This window comes from Carica papaya, chromosome 4 (assembly GCF_054855325.1).
Source record: "Carica papaya isolate Zhongbai chromosome 4, ASM5485532v1, whole genome shotgun sequence".
Lineage (NCBI taxonomy): Eukaryota > Viridiplantae > Streptophyta > Magnoliopsida > Brassicales > Caricaceae > Carica > Carica papaya.
In genome coordinates, this window is record NC_142312.1 from 3,597,071 (window position 1) to 3,617,052 (window position 19,982).

General features: G+C 34.9%; 4 protein-coding genes across 7 annotated transcripts; all 4 read right to left on the reverse strand.

Moving 5' to 3' along the window:
• Positions 1-111: 111 nt before the first annotated feature.
• Positions 112-5,470, reverse strand: LOC110822186 (putative serine protease EDA2). Its single transcript, XM_088217393.1, has 12 exons — positions 5,129-5,470; positions 4,832-4,957; positions 4,019-4,174; positions 3,750-3,932; positions 3,450-3,566; positions 3,287-3,337; positions 3,134-3,205; positions 1,880-2,070; positions 1,622-1,716; positions 1,224-1,298; positions 564-647; positions 112-407 (listed from the first exon to the last, which is right to left on the reverse strand). The coding sequence occupies exons 1-12, from the start codon at positions 5,336-5,338 to the stop codon at positions 292-294; spliced, it is 1,476 nt and encodes a 491-aa protein (XP_088073519.1). The 5' UTR covers positions 5,339-5,470; the 3' UTR covers positions 112-291.
• Positions 5,471-6,860: 1,390 nt separating this feature from the next.
• LOC110822486 (B-box zinc finger protein 18-like) lies at positions 6,861-10,079 on the reverse strand. Of its 2 annotated transcripts, XM_088217397.1 has the most exons (6): positions 9,947-10,079; positions 9,615-9,801; positions 8,580-8,676; positions 8,365-8,480; positions 8,037-8,279; positions 6,861-7,252 (listed from the first exon to the last, which is right to left on the reverse strand). In XM_088217397.1, the coding sequence occupies exons 2-6, from the start codon at positions 9,705-9,707 to the stop codon at positions 7,238-7,240; spliced, it is 564 nt and encodes a 187-aa protein (XP_088073523.1). In that variant the 5' UTR covers positions 9,708-9,801; positions 9,947-10,079; the 3' UTR covers positions 6,861-7,237. The 2 variants fall into 2 exon arrangements, with proteins under 2 accessions (XP_088073523.1, XP_088073524.1); XM_088217398.1 differs by having other exon boundaries at positions 8,580-8,710; positions 9,615-10,070.
• Positions 10,080-10,470: 391 nt separating this feature from the next.
• On the reverse strand, positions 10,471-11,920 carry LOC110822334 (glyoxylase I 4-like). 2 transcript variants are annotated; one of them, XM_022052424.2, is made up of 3 exons: positions 11,702-11,920; positions 11,512-11,626; positions 10,471-10,976 (listed from the first exon to the last, which is right to left on the reverse strand). In XM_022052424.2, the coding sequence occupies exons 1-3, from the start codon at positions 11,863-11,865 to the stop codon at positions 10,635-10,637; spliced, it is 621 nt and encodes a 206-aa protein (XP_021908116.1). In that variant the 5' UTR covers positions 11,866-11,920; the 3' UTR covers positions 10,471-10,634. The 2 variants fall into 2 exon arrangements, with proteins under 2 accessions (XP_021908116.1, XP_021908115.1); XM_022052423.2 differs by having other exon boundaries at positions 11,512-11,629.
• Positions 11,921-13,879: 1,959 nt separating this feature from the next.
• LOC110822535 (Ribosomal L28 family) lies at positions 13,880-16,952 on the reverse strand. 2 transcript variants are annotated; one of them, XM_022052672.2, is made up of 3 exons: positions 16,650-16,952; positions 16,141-16,354; positions 13,880-14,723 (listed from the first exon to the last, which is right to left on the reverse strand). In XM_022052672.2, exons 2-3 carry the CDS (start codon positions 16,335-16,337, stop codon positions 14,258-14,260), a joined length of 663 nt encoding a protein of 220 aa, XP_021908364.1. In that variant the 5' UTR covers positions 16,338-16,354; positions 16,650-16,952; the 3' UTR covers positions 13,880-14,257. The 2 variants fall into 2 exon arrangements, with proteins under 2 accessions (XP_021908364.1, XP_021908363.1); XM_022052671.2 differs by having other exon boundaries at positions 16,615-16,950.
• Positions 16,953-19,982: the final 3,030 nt, after the last annotated feature.

Sequence of the window (19,982 nt, forward strand, 5' to 3'; positions counted from 1 at the left end):
CCTTGCTAGGCGTGCTCATGCATAGGGAGAAAATTTTGCAAGAGATCAATTTCCAGTCACTTAAAACAGTTTCCCAGTTAGATTATCCCTGCAGAAGCAGAAAACTGCACATGCCACCAATAGATAACGGACTTTATAGGCATTTGCCGTTTTGGCCTCTGTGGACATGAAGGTAAGTAATAATCGTAACATCATTTTCACATACGTGCAGCTAAGCATCTGTCAAGATAATACATTGCATAATATGTTAGTTACACACTTTATATATTTCTCTCGTAACATATATTGCATTTACATGGAGCTCCTACCCAGCCCTCGGCACTGAGACAACCACAAATCTATGTGTTCTACGATCTGTTGCCTTACTTTGTTCACAGTATCAGGGGAACTGCAGTTTTTGGCATCACCTAAAATAAAAAAAAAAAATGCATACTAATTCAGACATTAGTAAAAACAACGCCATTTCTTGTACATATTAAGTCTAACTTTTCCAATGATATGAGTATTCTTAAGAAACTTTAGATTGTTTTAGCTGTGTATAGCCCAGTGCAGAAAATACATACCTTCAGGAACTAATGGAGACTGTGGGCATCCTCGCAAATCAGTTCCATGGCCACAATTGTGGCAAGAGATGATATAGGAAGGCACTGAAAATTTACATTAGTCAATGGAGGAAAAACAGGGAAAAGAAAGTTTTTGAAATGTGAAACTTTTTCTCTCAGATCCGAACATTATTCATCTACCCCTAATAGAATAACAAATTGATGACAATTTCGCATTGAGGTTGATGAGTTATCTGTGAAGGGCCAATGAGCAATGGTTTGATCAGGTTTATGGTAATAATCATAACAAATACTAAATTTGATCTAAACAAACATTAAACATAGGATTAAGACTAGAAAATTATATAGGAGCGAATGAATTGTTTTGTCCAATCTTGGACTGTCTTGTTCTGTACTATATTCGCAGCAAATGCTACCTTAAAATGCAAATTTAATATATATAACTGCTTAAAACTTCTCTGCTACTGCTTAATCTGGATTCAACAATTGAAATCAATGAAAAATGAACCACAACCAAATAGATTTACTCTTCATTGCAGCATACTATACTATAAAAGCAGTTAATTGGAGAAAAAGATGACATTTCGGTCAAAGTAGTCACTTCCTTTTTCCTCCTTTCTTCTTGAGAGCATTTTCATAGTAGTAGTAACAGAAACTTACTATCAGGAGATGAGGTCTGTTTGGATGCATGACGCCATGGATCCTGTGACCCATTTGCAAAAACAATTTTTGAACCTGCAAATCCACATATCCATTAGACCAAATAAACCATGGAGGAATTTGGCAATGTTGGATGAATAAAAATGAAACCCATCTCTTGTTATTAGGAGCATTCAATTAGCCATCATTTGAAAAAAAAAAATTTATCACAAGCCTTCCCACTTTCCTCCCTATCAGAAAAGAGAAGGAAAAAGAAATTGCCAAAGGAAAGATCATCAGTTCTACAAAGAGCAGATGCTGTTTGATTATGTGGATTACACAGACAAACACACGCAAATAAATAATTTGAAACTATTCAAACAACGAAAGAAGGAGAAACAAGAAAGATGTATCTGGACCTGCAATTTTTGTGCCTCCATAGTATATATTTGTTGCATCGACATCAGGATAGATGCCATCACCAAAAAGGTTCTTGCAAACATCCAAGTGATATCTGCCATATACATTATAATTTTATGGTTAAACATGAAGAAAATAACATGTAAAATCAAATACTAAAGTTTTGGCACTTAATAACATGATAAAAGTATAGACAGCAGAACATATGATATAAAATTATATTAGCATTCTACACAATTTTGTCGTTAAACACATGCCTTGTGTCAATTTTTGAAGAGCGCATGCTATCATTTGAAGGTGCCACCTGAAAGTATGCCACTTCAGTACAAACTTGAAACCACCATAACCGCATATCACTGTCATTGGTTAGAGCAGTATTCTTCAGATGGGCCTGATTATAAATTGCAACGCTGAGGCCAACCTCTTTAACGTATTTGGCATAAGCTTCCTGCATTTTTCCCCATGAGAACATGATACACAGAGTTCACCAATGGAAGATAAGGTCACAAGGATATCCAACAGCAACAGAAACATATTTAAGGAATTAGTAAGAGATACTTCTTGTTCTTCTGTTTCTCTTTTTTTTTTTTTTTTCTTTTTTGCGAAAATATTATTCTGCCTTCCTATTGCTGGTTAAGGGACATAAATAATCTAAACGTCAACAAGCAATAATGTTTTACATAAGTGAAAGATGAGGTGGTGGCCCCCCGGGGGGGGGGGGGGGGAGAGAGAATGAGATGAACACAAGGAAATGATTCTGCTGGGCTAAATCAGTTATATCAGGTGCAGTATGCACATTCAGGTAGGTGGAGCAGTTTAAACTTCTCAACTTATACATATGCCAGTTAAAGTATTTTAAAATAAGCAAATGAAATACAGCTAATTCATATGTGAACGCACAACCAAGGACAAGCCTAAAAATAATTTAAGAACCAAATAACTGTTTCAAGTCCTAGCCCATGGGTGGTAGGAAGAAATTAATGAGCTAGATTGGAGAAAAGAAATAGCGGTGAGTACCTGGGAGATGAAAACTAAATGTCCGTAAACTTACACATAGAGAAAGAGAAGATGAGATGCCCTCAATTGGATGTAGGACACTTGGAAATAGTAGGGAGGCATCGGAGCAAAAGAAGTACAAAAACAATGTGCAGAGTATCCTGAGAAAGGGGCATTCGGGTGAGTTAGGTACCGGAAAAATGAGGTAGAAGCTTGCTTCCGCATGTAGGGAGATCAATAAGAGCACAATGGGGCGAGAATCTATAACTTCTTGGAAGTTAGAGAAGTCTGAAGCACAGAGAAACTAAAGGGGTTGTTAAGGAGCGTTTCTACATATTATCTCATTGTAATTGTTAATGTTCGTAATATAATTGAAATTTCTGTGCAGACAAGTCAAGTAGACCAAATCACAAAATTGTTAATCCTGTTTGTGCTCTACTTATTAACTTTTATTTCCTCCCAACAATAACAAATTCAGAAAAATGCATAATAGGTAATAAGTAACAAGAGCATACCACCAAATCCTCTCCTGCATTCTTCGCTTGAACAAGAGGGTTGCAGAGTTTGTCTGGGTTTCCATATTGAAACTACAAGTATTTAGCACATAAAGATCATTACCATGCAAGATAATCGAATTACAAAACAAACTAGAAAGAAAAGAGGCATACCGCCATAACTGCTGCGTCAGCCAGAAAGTACATAAAATCAGCATCTCCAAGCTGTGAAGACATATATAGTCATGAAGTTGCTATTTGTGTTATCAGGTCTATCACAAGAACCAGTGAAAAGAAAACAAAAAAAACAAAAAACAAAAAAACCACAAAAGTAAACCTCAGCAGCATCAAAAAATGCTTTCAATTTCTTGCCATTTTCTTCAAGCCTTTGTTCAACAAGTTTATTAGTTTCTTGTATTACAGATTTACATTCAGCTCCGGCTGACTTGCCAATCTGCACAAAAATTTAAAGAATCTGCCTGTTAGTCAGAAGTTTTAACTATTTCAGATTATGCTTAACAAAAAAAGAAAAATACAGGAAGAAAAAACTGAAAATGCAAGAATTTGCACGCGAAGATGCATCATTCTATTCAATTTACAAGCAGAACGAAAATAGTCTCTAATCTTTAGTATTTACCTGCTGATCAAACTCACTGAAGTTATAAACAGCAAGAACAACTGCAGAACTAGCGAGACTTCCACAAGTTAAATGAGGGAACTTAAGACGAAACCACGCACTAAGAGCTCCAGCATATGAAATCCCAAAAACAAACCAGGGATTCTCATCCTTTGTCCTATTGAGCTTCAGGTTTAGGGAGTCCTACAAGCAACAGGTTATCAAAGAAGAATACTCCCATTTTCTTTCCACAGGCAAGGTAGGAATAGAAAAATTAACTCCCAAAATACCTGGTAATACTGACGGAAAACAGCCAAGTCAAACAACGCCTGTTTAGATGAAAGATATCTTAAGTTTTCTGTTGTCAGTGATTTGAAGGGGGAACTCTTCCCATAATAACGATGCTCTAATGAAACCACTGCTGCTTCAAACTTCTTTGCCAAAACCTGTGCCCCATCAAAAAATTAAAACTTTTTTCTTCTGTTGAGGCCAGGAATTCTCTTTCTTGAGAGAAAAATTCTTCGCTAAACAGGAACCACCAAGGGTGCCAACCAAGTACAAAATATACAATATTGACAATTCTCTCAGGGACAAAGAATAAAAAAGACGTTCATATTATCTACCGCATCTTGAATGGGTTGGCCCCCAAAACAAAACACAGAGTCCTGAACTAATTATCCCCGTTTGAGCAGGGAATTCTCACTCCCCTTCCCCTCGGAGAAATAACTTATAGCTTTACTATCCAACGCGTAACAAGCCCAAACCAAAATAAATGAGTTCAACGCTAAATTTGGAACAGATAAATTTTATGCAGTGTCTACAAAAATGTGAACTTGCAAATAACTTTTTTTCCTTCAATTGATATGTTGCGAACGATAGCCTAAGACTTGAGGACCCAAACCGAACGAGTTTGCATGCATAGAGGTTGCCTCACTCACTCACTCAAACTGCAACTAACAGTTCCACAAACCCAGAGAAGGAAAAGGACAAACAAAAATCTTCATTTTGTATTTTCTTTTAAACGGAGACGGCTACAGCCTAGAGGCTCTCTCTTTGAAGCGCAGCAAGGAGCGCAATTTTTGCATGACTTGAAGAAAACTTACAGTGAGGTAGTCGTTGGAAATGCCTCTGCACTCAGATTCACCGCAAATTCTCAAGAAGATAGGTCCATCTGGGGCTCGGAAATAGTCAAGGAACTCATAATATCGCTGATTAAACCGACGATGATCCTGAAAAAACAAGTGCAGTCCAATAATGAGAGAAAAACCAAAACCACGAAACTTCAATCCGGAAGTTCCTCAATCGACTTCATTGAAAGATTGGCGCAAGCGAAAAAACGACAGAATCTTCGAAAAATCAACTTAATCGAAGAAAAGAAAGCCCGAAACAGGAGTAAATACATATGGAGAAAAATGATCGAGAGTCTGATTGAACCAAAGCTCCTTGGCGTTCAAGTACTTGCTGCTTCCATTTCCATTTCCAGACGCACTGTCAAGCACCGCGCGATACCCCACGAAGGCGTAAGAGAAGGCCGGAAATAACGTCAGGAACAAGAAGGCCGATACCGCTATTAACACTTCTCCTCCTTTTCGCCTTATCATCTTCATCATATCCCCGTGATTAGTCTTCCTCAGGTTTTCCTCTTCTCCAATCCAACACAGCAGTCTTCGTGTTAGGCAGGAGAAGGCGACTGCAAAAGTGGAGGACAATTGAAACGGGAAGCTACGCAACCGTGGAGAATAATCATGATCTACGGTTCTGATTTAATTCTGATCCGGTTCTGTTGATTAAAAAGGTTTGACGGTCCTGATGTAGTTTGATGATTTCTAATTTCTACAAGTCTCGTCTAAAATACCATCGTGGCCCACTGGGCCCCTTTATAAATACCAGCTCTTGATTAGCAATGATTAGACCGGATGGGTCACCTATAATTAGGGGTATCCAAATTAAGCAAAAAACCGGATTGGAACTATTTAAACTGAAATGAAATTATTTGGATTGGAAATATTAAAAAAGTACCCAAAAAAAACAAATATATATATATATATATTTAAATATATTTTTTAAATTTTTAATTAAAATTTTTAGATAAAAATGTAATACAATTCGATGTGAACTGAAATTAAAACAATTTAGTCACCAGTCTGCACTCATACAACATCTTCTATTCATAAACCTACGTTTGACTTTGTACAATTAGATACAAAATTATATATTTTTAAAATAAGAATTAAAGTAATATATCTTTTAGCCCATTATCATCGTGGAAGGAAATATTGGACAATTTGGGTAAATTTGGAGTGGTGTAAAACAGCCTTCATTGTAGAATTGATCAGCAACATTGTCAAAGCTCGTAGGAGGCATATCCATATTTGGCAAACTACGACACTGGGAAAAAATAATCCTTACATCGAAATCAAAAATATTTAGAGTCATTAATGAACAAAAATCTTGCTGAATTAAAAGTGGTTATAACTTATAGTCAAATGAATGAACCATTAAAAATTCGTGTGAAAATTAGTTTAACTGATCTAATTATAATAGAATATTTTTAATATATCAATAAATAAAATGTACTTTTATTTATTAACAATATCTTTCGTTTCGTCAGAATAATATCTGAAAATTTTAGTTTAATCTAATATAATATAATTTTTATTTTATTAGATTGAATGAATGTGTCATTAATAGTTGTAAATTCGCAAGATAACATGCATAAAGATATTAAATTACTTAATATAAAAAATTTAAAAATTATCACAAACCTTCTTTTTTTTTTATCTTTTCTATTTCAATTTCTAAATTATTATATTACGATTTTTTAACTTTGCATATATAAAATTAAAAAGAAATAAATTAAAAACAAGATTTTTATGTCAACAAAATAAAAAAAAATATTAAATAAATTAAATTAAGGTACGAACAAAATATATCTATAATAAAATAAAATCACTTTTATAAAACGAGGGCATACAACAACAAAAATATAACATAATGTAAACAAAAATAATAATTTAATTTAAATAATTACCTATAAATGTGCTTTTATCCTGGGAATAACTCTAATTTTTTATATAAAAAAAATCAAGCTTCACCAGAAACAGAAAAAAAAAAAAAAAATCTCCTCATCCAGAAAACACAAACCCAGAAAATTCTCTTGCAGATTTAAGTTTAAACATTACAACAAAAATTCTTTTCAATGGTCCAAGAAATCCCAAAAATACATGCTTTACAAGCGACTGACCTCGGCTATGCAAATATGAGCACAGAATAACTCATACATGCTTTACATTCTTTTGCTTTCTAGTACTATAAACCACAGAAGAGCTAGGCTATACCACACTACTAACTCATGTTCAACCAAGAGAAGTAGCAGGAAGAATAGAGAAAAAGAGAGAGCACATGACGCCATTACAGGAAGGAAGTTAGAAGTCTATGGCTTTCGAATAAAGCTTCCTTTGTTGCTAATCGTGCTTCTTGAATGCCGTTGTTGTCGCAGAGAAGAAAAGTTACTGCCCTGGTTTCTGTTACAGAGAAAGAATATTTCTAAATAGACATATAAATTTGCAATAATCGATATATGCTATTAATGTTGGAGTTATTCTTGTTGTCGGAATTGCATCCTAAATTTTGCAATGCCTGGATTCTCAACATCATCCAGCAATTATGACAATGAACGCGAAGAGTTAGCTTGATAAATTTCGAAAAGCATATTGTAATTCTAATGGATTCGTCCCTGTTTTTATCTTCTCTCAAACTTTCATCAATTCATCTAAGTACAAATTACAATTTCACTAATGTGGTTTTATCCAACGCCCTAAAAACTGTGGTTCTTTCTCTTTGTTTGTTTTTAAGGTTACAATTTTGTATTTTATGAGTCTTTTCTAATTTTATTTAGCCATTAACTTCCAAATATTCTTGCTTAGAGGTTCAAAAAAGTTTGGATCACTTTAAAAATAAATAAAAAAATACTGATTTATAAGAACACAAGATTCCGACTATAATGAGCTCAATCCATGTGAAGTGAAACTGTACTTCATCTTTTCCTTGTGTAAATTTATTATCCTCTACAATTGTATGAAAACATTTGGTGAGGAAACTATCTTACTTAAACTCGTTGCTGATTCCGCTATTTGATTGCATATGTAGGAACTCAATTCTAGAGATATCAAACTAGGCAGTTAACTTTTTCATCATAACTAGAAAGCAGGTCATGTCTAATGTGTATATTAAATGAAGATTGGATGAGCAGCCTGCATTCAGGTCCTAACAAATGAAATGTCTATACCTCGAACGAATGTAGCTAACCTGATTGTTTGGAACTTGTTCATGTATCCGCTGGGGATTCATGTTCAGATCAATCATTTTTGGATCCACCCTGACATGCCCATCAGCGTCAGCTTCTACCACAGGAACAGATGAGACCCTGTGGTTCTGTTGGTTTTCTCCAATAGTCAGTTTTGGCAGGTGATTCTGTCCCCTTCTGGTCTCACTAGGATCTCTGGTTTGAGAAGCAGGATCTTCATGTCGACCAGATTTATCCCCCGGAAACTGCGGAAAGTAGTAAATTCTAAGAGGAACAATGAAGAGTAAATAGCATCAATGAGAATAAATGCAATAAAGGCAAGTGTCAAACCTCAACTCTCTGCCTCAACAGAAGATATCTTCCGTGGGTTCTTTTACCTCCAACATGAACAATCATATCACATTGCAAACAAAGGGAACTTCCATCTATCTCACAGTAGAAGAAAGCTATACATATTTTTCAATTGCAGGATATCAGTTTGAACCACATTCAAGATCGTAGCGAATATAGTAGAGAAAAAACGTTGAAGAAATAAGCCTGCATACCGGGTGCATTTTCACATATATCACAGCGAGGAACATCACTAGGATCTGCCAGGCCAACCCTCACATGCCGACTAGCAAGCTTATTACACATGTGCACCTGGCAACCCGATTACAATATTGAGCAGGATGACCTTAAATCATGAAAGAGAAGTATCGGTTCAAACAAAATTAAAGAAACCTCCTACTGGTGAAAACATTTAAAAAGAAGAATTTATCAGAAACTCCGCCAAATGAACTTGCTTCCTCGCAGATGCAGCGAGTGTAGGCAAAATAAGAGGGGAGGATGGTGAAATTAATTATATAAAACTGAAAATCATGACATACAAGGCCATCCCCCTTCCGATTACCCTCCCTATTCTGCTCCAATAACCAAGCCAACCCATTGAGGCATTACCTATAAGCTTAAATTTTCAAGAAAATAGGTTCAAAATCTATTATTGTCGGAGCAAGGTCTAGTGTTTGAATAATGGTTTGCACGTGAGGAACCTTGATTAGTTATATATAATAGATTAAAGAATTTCCTATCAGTATCAGTAGAACCCAACAAAAAGAAAACAACCAAACAAACAAAGCAACTGCATAAATCTCTCAAGAAACTGGATATCAATCAATCAAATTTTCAATAAAGATCTGCAGAAATGTCCTTCCACAGATCAACTTTACAATTTCATATATATTTTAACAAGGTAACTATTACTTCAGCATATAATAGAATTCTAAGTAAAATTAATTCCAAGCACCAGAGACTGGATCAAACAAACCAAATTTCTTCTCCTAAAAAGAAATTCCAAGTTCAGATCACGTATAATCGACAGAAACTTTTCCCGTGAAGAAGATAATCCCAAGCTTGATATAAAAGCAGCAAATAATGAACAATTAAAAAAAGGCAAGTGATTAGAAGGAGAAAGTGCAAGAACAGAAGAAACCCACATATGAAAACAACATACAAATCCCATAAAGTAGAGAAAACAAAAAAAACAAGAGCAAAGAATTAACAAGATAAACATGAAATACCCATAAATTATCTGAGCGTACCTTTTCGTCGCAAGCACGGCAGAGAGCAGCCTCATCGGCAGCACAAAAGACGATTGCGGCAGCACTCTCACAAGCGTCACAAAGGGTTCGCATAATTCTCTCCTAATCTCATTTCTCTCCACTTAAGGAATTATAAAAAATATCACCCATCTGATCTCTCTCTCTCTCTCTCTCTCTCTCTCTCTCTCTGTGTACGAACAATACAGAAAAATACAAGTATTATGTGGCAGGAAACAAACAAACGAAGAAAAGCCTCAACAGTCCTCCATAGATATTCCAAAGGCAACAGAGACACAATTCAACAAAATCTATACACACACACACACCCCTACCTGATTGCTCTGTATCGGAATATTATCCTGTTAGAGTTATAGTTGTTGTTGGTTGGTGGTAAGGATGATAATGATTAGGACGATGACGGAGAAGGAAGGAGATAAAAGGAGTTTATATTATGTGAGTTGGGGTCCTCTGAGACTGAGAGAGAGAGAGAGAGAGAGAGAGAAGAAGAAGAAGACGTGTGGGTGGGTACATGTGATTAATTTTCTTCAAATTTCCGCCATTAATTATTAAAAATGGAGTTTAGTCAAGTGCTGGCCACAAATTTCAGAAAGCTTTCGTGACAGAGACTGACACCCCTGCCTTATTCTCACCCACCAGTTTGATATCTAGCGGGGACCCAGTTAAGGTTTTTCGCTTGCTTGAAAGCCGTCCGCAAGGTATCTTCTCCCAAAATCTATGCTGGCACATGGGTAGTTTTGAGTGACACGTCTCCTAACCAGGTTTTCATTTATAATATTAAATAAAAATTAATTAATTAGTTAATAAAATATAAACAATTTTAAGTAAAAATTTATAGTAGTATAAAATTATTCTTTTATTATATTTAATTCTCAAATATAAATTAATAATTACAACTCTTATTTTACCCTACCCTTTTTTTTTTTTTTTACTTCATACCCTCAAGCATGTTTACAAATCTATATTAAAAGCACTTATCTTACATCAGTTTTTTTAGGCAGTTTAAAATGAAAAATTCATCATATCCGTTGTCAAGTTCTCCATCATCTGAGTCTCCATAAAGCAGCACTTGTTGAAAGGTGGTTTCTTGATGCCTGTCATTAATGGAGGCTGCTTGAAAGCGGATGCAAATGATGAAGAAGGAGAAGATGATGATGAAGAAGAAGAAGAAGAAGAGAAGGGAAGGATTGGGATTTTCTCGCAGTTGCAAATCTCAATCATGTAACCATCTGGGTCATGGAAGAACACTTGATCTACCTTCACACCATCGTCGTCTATTGCAGCTGTCACGTACCTCATTCCCATCTCTTGCAGCCTCCTCTTCACAAGACATATGTCTCTGCACTGTTTCAACAAATATTTTGTCAAAATAAATAGGTATCTTTTGTTTGAATAATTTGAATTTATTGCAATTTAAACTCTAATTTATTTTATTTAAAATTAATAACTTCATGTAAAGTGACAACAAAACAAGCTACAATATCAGTAAATTATTAAATTAGTCTCTTAAGTTTGACATTTTTTATAATTTATTATTTACTATCTTTTATTATCATGCTTTTTATTTATTCAAATATTTAATTTCTTCATATTTTTCAATGAAAAATTTAAATAGTTAGATCATAAGCGAACACTGTAAAAAAAATAATTTACAAAACTAAATTTAACTAATTAATTATTGTTACTAATTTAATTAATTAGTTAAAATAAAAACTTTAATTTTTTTTAAAAAAATATCTAAACATGATCTTACTAAATTAACTTTGTGGGTAAAGATATAGAAGAAAATTAAATATTCGAAATTAATAAATAATAATTAAATTGAAATTTAAAAAAAATTAAAAATTAATTTAATAAATTACACTTTATATTATCTTACTTGGAAGGAGATATGGTTGTCCTTTGGATTAATTGGTCTTGTTTCTCTCATGGTATCAAATTCATTCATTGATGGATTCTCGATCAAGTGTATGGCAATCCCATAATTATACAACCTACTAGTAAATGAGAAATATCAATAGTTTCCCTTCAGTTACGGTGTTAAACATATAAAACCATTATGTTATTACCAAGCTCCATTGAAATTGAACGAAGAGGGGCGTTTGATGAGGACAAAGCCCAAGACATCTTCATAGAACCGCACTGAATCCCACAGTGAAGCACATAATAGAGACACATGATTCAGAGACATCAATGGCAGTGTCTGATAATCTTCTACTTCTTCAATCTCCATTCTCTCTCTCTCTCTGGCTTTGGTTAATATTTCTCTGCATGAAAAACCAATACCTTGACAAGTCCTTTTATAACCCAAAAAATGTCATATGGGAAATATCTTATTGGTGATTTAATTCAAGCTTACAATTTGATATTTGAGTTTTTCTTCATGAGCCATGAACTTTCCTGGTAGATTCACTTCATCCAAACAGACAAATAAGGTGCAGTCACTTTTATGTATGTTTGGCTATAAGTATACTTTATCTTGTGTTGTTGAAATTGCAAAACAAATGTACAAGGAATTTTTATGAGCAGTTGGGTGTTAAGTGTTTGACAACACGTGTTTGATAGCTATTTCTCGACCCACAGAACACATCTACCACCTACCTGTCTTTAACAGCGTGTTTATATATACGTATAGGAATATGTTAACGGCAACATCTGTTGATTTTTTGTCGACAATAATAGCTTGATTAGATGAACCCTTTCTACGAAATTGTAAATTCAAATCGGGTTTAATAAGAAATTCGTACTATAATTAGTGTGTTGTAAATTTACACTCAAAAACATTGATTTGGCAATTTTCTTCGCAACATTTATGTAGCAAATAGAAACAAGCCTCTTATAATAAATTCATGTAAATAATATAGATATTGAGTACGTGGCCTCATCAACATCCATTTTTGATGGTTTGCAGCCAAAAGTTGACGCGTAGTACATAGTAATATTTTACGTCCATGCGCATAATCATTTAACAAGTAAGTACCTCATGAGAACCATCGTTTACCCAGTTGTCAATGTTGCATCCATACATTCATCGACGATGGCAACGACTGCCACATATAGATATACACTTGTGTTTCTGCGTGTATACATGTATATATTATATAGGAGGCGTGAACAACTGAAATACTTAATTTTCAATACCATTTTGAGAAGCTGACCTCGACCCAGTGGACCTTGCGTTAATCTCTCTCATCTTGCCGTTAATACCGTATGCTTCTGCCCTTCTTTTTGTCGTTGTTGTTGTCCCATATCGAACAATATTATTGCGACTTTCATCCCCCATTTCACCGTCGACATTATTACTACTAGTCATCTTTTTTACCATCACCCTTTCTCCATCATTGTTTTTATAATTACTGTTTACCGTCAGATCATTGTCGTACCGCCCCTCCCATTATTATCTCCCCGTTCTCATTAATATCACAGTTACCATTACCATTATTTATATGAATAAAGAAAAATACAGTATTAATATTTTCTTACTGCATTATTCCAGACATATAGTAAGGTAAAAATCACCTTCTAGATGAAAAACTAAAGCAATTTTCAGTTTATGCATGTCATATGTAGGCAAAAACATGCTAGTTTTTTTCTCTATCATTCTAATGTTACCAGATGTAACATAGCTGTTAATATTTGATTCACTGGGTCTCAAATAAAAGTCCTGTTAAAGGGATAAAACATAACTGCCCATTCCCGAGAAATTACCTCACTTCATTAGGTACCATATGGTGCCTCCAAAATATTATACCTCGCAGTAATTTCCTAACATATGATAATAGTTAAATAATTTCGTGTAGAAATCACTTAATAATTAGATAACCAAATAAAGTTAGGTGATTATGACATAAAATTACAATATTACCATAAATTATTAATAACCCGGAGCACCAAGAAATTTTTCTTTTCTATCCGTCCAAAAGGAAGAGTGAAAATCAAATTACAGCTTCAACTAAACTTCAGACAGAAGCTTATTTCAGGGATGTGCTGTATAGGCATATGAATGTGAATTTATTTGCTTCCTCGTGACTTAAGGCATAAAAATACATGTGAATTAAACACATGGGAGTTAAGCTCCAATTGTGAAAAAATACATATATATTTTCATACATACATACATACATACATACATCAGAGCTTAATTTATGCGCATAACGCCAAAATTTAATAGCAAAAACAGCACGTCCTATATTAATATTGCCTAGAGATCCTCCCTGATATTATAAAGAAAAAACATAATCCCCAAATCCACAAAAAGATGATCTCTTTGAATTTCTGAAAACCACTGTCTTGCTCTTCCTTGCAAGTTAGATTTTCGTGATGCATTAATCTAGTAAAAGGTCATTATTTCTGACATTCCATACACCAACACTACCTTATTTCTGATTTCATAATAGCATATTTTCAAGCCCTACAGTAAAGTGATTCAAATCACAACCACATGCATTGCTGGGGAAACTACTTTGTTAATTACTGTGTGAGGAGAACTAATTGATGGAGCTCAGCATGGTTCTGCCAGAATTCTTTCCAATGAAAAAAATTCATAATAGGTGGAAGTTAAAAACTGGACAGCAGCTAACAAAATTGTAACCTACTTACCACGCTGATGAAGAGGGGATTTAGAATTATGCATTTACTACCAACTGTTCGTGATCACCTACGTGTGAGCTTCCTTCCCCAAAACTAGCAGCTTTTTCATCAGCTACTTTATCACCTACACTTCCTTCCTCAATCTGATCTTGTTTCCCTGAGACTGCATATATCTGTCTCCTGGCTTCCCTTCGAGCTGCCCGCTCGGCTAATTTCAAATCTCTAAAACCTTGCTCAAACTTAGCTTCATCTTCAGGTGAGAAGAATACTACCTCCATCTGCCCAAGCTCTTCATATAGCTTCTCGATCTTTGATTTCCAGAAAAGGCCCATCTCCGTGTCCATCTTCTGGTAAGGAGTCTTCAGCAAGTACTCATCAATTCCACCTGCCTTGTCTATGCAACGAAGAGCATGAGTAGTGACTTTGACTCGAATGTGGCGGTCCATGATGTAACTAAAGAGCCGCTTCTCCTGGACATTTGGTTTCCAACTCCTCCTAGACCTGTCACAAGTATAACATAAAGGTTTTGAGACTACTGTAGTTTTCTTGCAAAATATACCATGATGCAAAAACAGAGTAAGCAAAAGGCTCCACTTATTTGGAAATCATATAAGCCACCATATCCATAACAAAAAAGGAAAATGAAAAAAGAACTAGAAGATATAACAAGTGTCTGGATCCTCAATCCTTAAGCATCGATATATCTAAGAAATGATCAAAACATAGCCAAAATAGAAAAAGGACAAACTCAAGTGAAATATCTTGATTAAATGCAATTACTAAAGCTGCTTTGAGTTAATCTTGGGTTAATTATGCGTAAACTAGCAAAAGGCACTGAATTAATTTTAGAAGATTAAAGTTATAACAATATGGAAATCCTGCTTATCAAAAAAATATGGAAGCATGGCTCATAATTTCTGCAAAAGTGGGATTCTAAGTAGCTGTTCTTCATAGTTTTCCTACACAGAGCCCAGTCATGGACATACTTCCCTCCTAGCTAAGTGAAATTGAATAAAGAAGTATTAAGTCGTCCTAAATGAGCATTACCGTCTTGGCAAAGTTCATATGCATTCATGAAGTCATTCCTCCACTAAGACAATGTAGTTTTCCATATAGCATCTAGATTCAGCAAAGGTCATCGTCACTGACCTTCGTCGTACCAAAAAAAAAAATGCGTACCTGTAGAGTAAAGTTTATATTCCTCTCCATGTATTTTAATGTCTTCTCATTCATAGAGTTAATCGACTAACCACAAAATGGCAGGCAGAAAAAAAAGTTAGGAAAACAAAAACAACCGAGACAACCATCAAACCATTTAAATCTCCATACATAACTGATAATTTTTCAAAATCCACAAATAAAAAAGAAATTCGATTGTCACTTGATTTCCAATTTTCCAGTGCCAATTATGAAGAGAGTCATGTTTTCAAGAAGCCTCCTAGACACCAAATGGAATTCAAAAACAAGCCGAAATGAAGAGTAAAATCAGCAGAAGCAGGTAAACAGATTATCATCTCGCCACTTTGGTACTCTTGTTATTGCCTTCGCTTACCTTTCGTATCCTTATCCCTTACTCATAAAACCAGTAGAAAAACAAGCACAATCAGCTCAAAGCAGCCGAAAAAGGGGAGCAGTCCCCAAAATCAAGCAAACACCTTACTAAGCCTTAAAAACAAGGCATCAAAAGCACGCTAGCATTTTGTTAAATAAAAAATCAGACTTCCAGGATACACGCTGAAAATTCTATTAAGAAGAGTCAGGGAACCGAATCCCCCATACTAACCCAGCTAGGGTTGAAGCAATCAATCAACAGATGATAATACACGACACCATGTGTAAATGTGTGTTTGTGTATAGATAGATAGATAGATAGAGAGAGAGAGAGAGAGAGAGAGAGAGAGAGAGAGAAGAGAGAGACTTGTTGCCACCGTCTTCGCTAATGCGATTCCCAAACTGGATATGGCGGCCAGCATAAAGGCCGCGTTTGGCTCTGCTCATAACGACCTTGCTGTCAGGTATGTACTTCTTGAGTGATTCCTTAACTCCCGGTGCTAAGTTTTCCTCTCCAACCTTCTTCATCAGCTTCTTCATCATCTCCTTCCCTCTAAACGCCATCTTCCTTCTTTGGTTCTCTTCAATAGAAGAAAAAATAAAAAACTTAATACGCTTCGTATTGTCTCTCTATTTCAACGTGTGTTAAAAGGGAGTTCAATTACTTTCATTTGTTCATCGTTCAAAACAATACAATGTACATCATAAAGAAAAGGCGAACACATGTTAAACTCAGGCAAAGAAAAAGCAGATATGAATTGACAGAAAAACTAAATCTGCAAAAACCTAAGAAATTAGGAAAATGGATGCAACCGAATGTAACAATTGAAGATGAGCTCACCACTGAGCTTAAGGTGTCGGATTCCCTGTTCGTACCAGGTGTGGCAGCAGGCGGCTGCAATTAGGCTGTCCACAACTATCGGGAGCTGAGAGAGTAGTGCGGCGATCAGCCGGTTCAAGTGCAACTGTGTTGTGCTACTGCGATTGGAGACAGAGAGGAGTTGATAATAGTCTGTGCTAAGCCCGTATATTTGTCAATAGTACAAGAGATAAGAGAAATATTCAATGGAGAGAAGAGAGGCAAAACGTTCCGTCCCCTCTGGTTAGGGCACCAGATCGAGAGTCGAGAGAAGATACAGTGACTGTGAATAGTAATCTTGGGATTTTCTTTTTTCGTTTTTTTTTATTTTATAATTTTTATTTAATTTAAATTTAATTTAACGCGCTGGGCGCTGTGTCAATTGGGTTTTATTTTTTAAGGGCCTATTAGGTTTGAGCAAATCATAAATTGAAAGTTTACCAACCTGGGCTAGTTATTGACAAAAAGGAAGTGGAACATAGGAATTTTTTAAAAAAATAAATAAATAAATTTGGGTTCAACAAAAACTAAATTCATTATTTCGGTTTTTTTAATCTTTTATTATTATTTCAATTAATAAAATTTAACCATTCGTTAATTAATTTATTAAAATTTAATCTAATTTAGTATCTACTTAATCATAATTGTATTGGACTAATGATCATATTAATGCTCATATATGTGACCGATGATGATATTTAATTGGCTACCTAATTCACTTGAACAAAAAGCTGTCAAGCTCTTTGTATCAGTGTGATTCGTTTGTTTGTCTTTGACAAGTACGTTTGCGGCAAACCCTAAATTAATATACTGATAATTTTTAAGATATTTTCAATTATATATGCAGTTTTTTTTATATTAATACTTAATAATTTTTAATCATATTTTTATTATTACCTAATTTTATTATCCTTGTATGTCCCAAATCTAAAATAATTTTGATTTTTTTTATTGCTATGAATTTACAAACTATCTCATTTAAATATAATATGACATGCATTTTTTAATTCGATTATTTTTTTTATCAACTTTAATTTAATTTAAATTTGAGCTCGTATTTTAATAAAAAAGAATCACATAGAATTATATTTGGATAGATCAAGTTAAGTAAATTTATTTACAAAATTTGAAAGACTAATTTTTTGTTTAAAAAAGAATGAACTTAAATTAATTTCATTAATTATCTAACCTAAAATCGTTGCTTGAAATATAAGTTACATAGACTCTACGATTTTTTTAATATTAAAATATGATCGAATCAATTTTTGCACATTCTACTCTGAAAATATTACCAATAAAAATCAAAATATCCTCGTCAAACTATAGATAAATGGATGACTACTTTATTGGCCATAAACATATACATATACATATATAATCAGATATATAAATAGCTGCACCGCAATATTGACGTGGGCTTTCCCAGTGGGCCCCAATGTTAAGTGGACCACAGTGCCTAGCTCGACAGCTCCTAGCCCTAGGATGTGTCCAGTATCTTATCACCACGTGGACCACCCGGTCGATCAATATTGTCCCTTGTTTGCGAAAAAGTCACTTGCTTTGTTCTTAAACTTTGGGTTCGGCTGAACAGGGCAGATGGTTTGTATAAAAAAAGCCAGGAAGCACACCCGGACTCCATTGAATTATTAATAAAAATTAATTGAATTCGTTATTTTACAATAAATTAAATATTTTTATAAAATTTATTTTAAATGTTTAATTTAATTACAAACTAATATTTTTATTACTTTTTTAAAAATTAAAAAATTTAGTTGGTATTTAATTATTTTAAAAATACACGTCATCGTAAAAATCGATAGTAGTCAATTACCAAGTATTGTATACATATGTGTATATTATACGTTGTTTGTTGTTAATTTATCTATGTATATTTATATTATACCTAATTCCTAGTTATTTGGAAACTCAAAAATAGGAAGAAGATGAGGCACATGCACGCATTTGGTATTAAGGGATAACCGACTGAGTGATGTGTGTGGGTGGCCTCTCCAGGCCGAAAGAGTGGAAGGTATGGATGTGTGGTCGGTAAAGACTACTTGGTTCCGATACTGAGGTTGAGTAGTGGACATAGGTGAACTGTGAGTGTGTTCAGGACCGTAGCTACGGGTGTGGTAGGAGTAGTTTGGTGTTAGTAGGAGTAAGCAGTACGTGCAATTGAGTGGATATAGGTAACGAAGTTATGGGGAATTGGCCATCTTGGGGTAGAGATGTGAGAATGGATAGGTGGGAGTGAGGGTCTAAGTGATGAGTGTTGGGGTGGGAAATTTTTTGGTTTTTATACTGTAGTCTTGACTTCTATATTTTCTTACTGGGTCTATTGATGCTCATTACTGTTGTTTTCAGATGTGTTAGATTCGAAGTCGAAATCGGAATGCATAGCAATGGAGCCCCACACTTAAAGAAGGGACGCACGCTAGTATATGATGCTTGTTTTATACGCATTAGAGTACACACTATACCAACCTTGAAATTATAGTTATTGTAACATCGAATTATGCGAATTGACCATATACTCTCTTGATATTTAATGGACAGTAGGTGATTATTACATTTGAGGAATGAAATAATAGAAATTTGTTGCATGATGGAGAAGTTCTTGAATTGGGATGACAGGTGGTGGTAATGCCCCATATTTAAGATGGGGCGTTACAGTTGGTATTAGAGCAAACGTTATTAGAAAAAACATTGCAGTGCAAGACGTGAGAGCTAGGAAAGGCAGATAGTGCAAATGTAATAATCGAGATTATTTATAAAAAAAAAACAGGGGAATCGATTGCTCAAATTCATCCTGGAGATCGAACGATTATGGGACACCATATTTAAGCTTTCCTTCCCTACTTATTCGGGCAAAAGAAACCCTGGAGGAAAAGAGGGCGAGGGAGGTAAAAAAGAGGTTGAAAGAGAGGGGAAGTAAAGAGACGATAGTGAAGGAAGAAAAAAAGGAATAATATTAGCGCACACATGAAAGAGAGGCCGATCAACAAGGAATGAGGTGGAGTGAAGAAATTGAAGGAGAGAATGAGAGCGGAGGTTGAAGAAACGTACGAGTGAAGAAGATCTCATTGAACTAAGAGGATATGGAGGTTAGAGGTAAATAAATTCTGATACTCAGGTGTTGCTAGGGTGATATAGATTGGATTTATGTTCAGGTCATCAAGGTGGAGGAGTTCGAATTGGGAGGAGGTAGGGAGGTGAGGAATGATGAGTGAGCCGAGTATAAATGAGAGAGAATGAAGGGAGATGATTGAGATGAAGTTAGGCCGAGGTATAGCAAGGTTGGGGGTGATTTTGCTGGTGAGGTGTCGATATTGGTGCTGGAGAAGATGAAT

Bases quoted from the DNA above. Each gene is read 5' to 3' on its own strand.
- LOC110822186 (XM_088217393.1), bottom strand. From the start codon at position 5,338: ATGATGAAGATGATAAGGCGAAAAGGAGGAGAAGTGTTAATAGCGGTA. The intron at 3,206-3,286 runs GTATGCCTCTTT...AAATACTTGTAG, and splicing joins CTGACGCAGCAGTTATGGCG to TTTCAATATGGAAACCCAGA. The intron at 648-1,223 runs GTAAGTTTCTGT...GTAAATTTTCAG, and splicing joins ACAGACCTCATCTCCTGATA to TGCCTTCCTATATCATCTCT.
- LOC110822486 (XM_088217397.1), bottom strand. From the start codon at position 9,707: ATGCGAACCCTTTGTGACGCTTGTGAGAGTGCTGCCGCAATCGTCTTT. The intron at 8,677-9,614 runs GTACGCTCAGAT...TCGGGTTGCCAG, and splicing joins GCCGTGCTTGCGACGAAAAG to GTGCACATGTGTAATAAGCT. The intron at 8,481-8,579 runs GTATGCAGGCTT...AAATATGTATAG, and splicing joins TATATGTGAAAATGCACCCG to CTTTCTTCTACTGTGAGATA.
- LOC110822334 (XM_022052423.2), bottom strand. From the start codon at position 11,865: ATGGAGATTGAAGAAGTAGAAGATTATCAGACACTGCCATTGATGTCT. The intron at 11,630-11,701 runs GTAATAACATAA...CTCATTTACTAG, and splicing joins TTCAATTTCAATGGAGCTTG to TAGGTTGTATAATTATGGGA. The intron at 10,977-11,511 runs GTAAGATAATAT...TTGTTGAAACAG, and splicing joins ACAACCATATCTCCTTCCAA to TGCAGAGACATATGTCTTGT.
- LOC110822535 (XM_022052672.2), bottom strand. From the start codon at position 16,337: ATGGCGTTTAGAGGGAAGGAGATGATGAAGAAGCTGATGAAGAAGGTT. The intron at 14,724-16,140 runs GTCTCTCTCTTC...TACTTGTGACAG, and splicing joins AGCGAAGACGGTGGCAACAA to GTCTAGGAGGAGTTGGAAAC.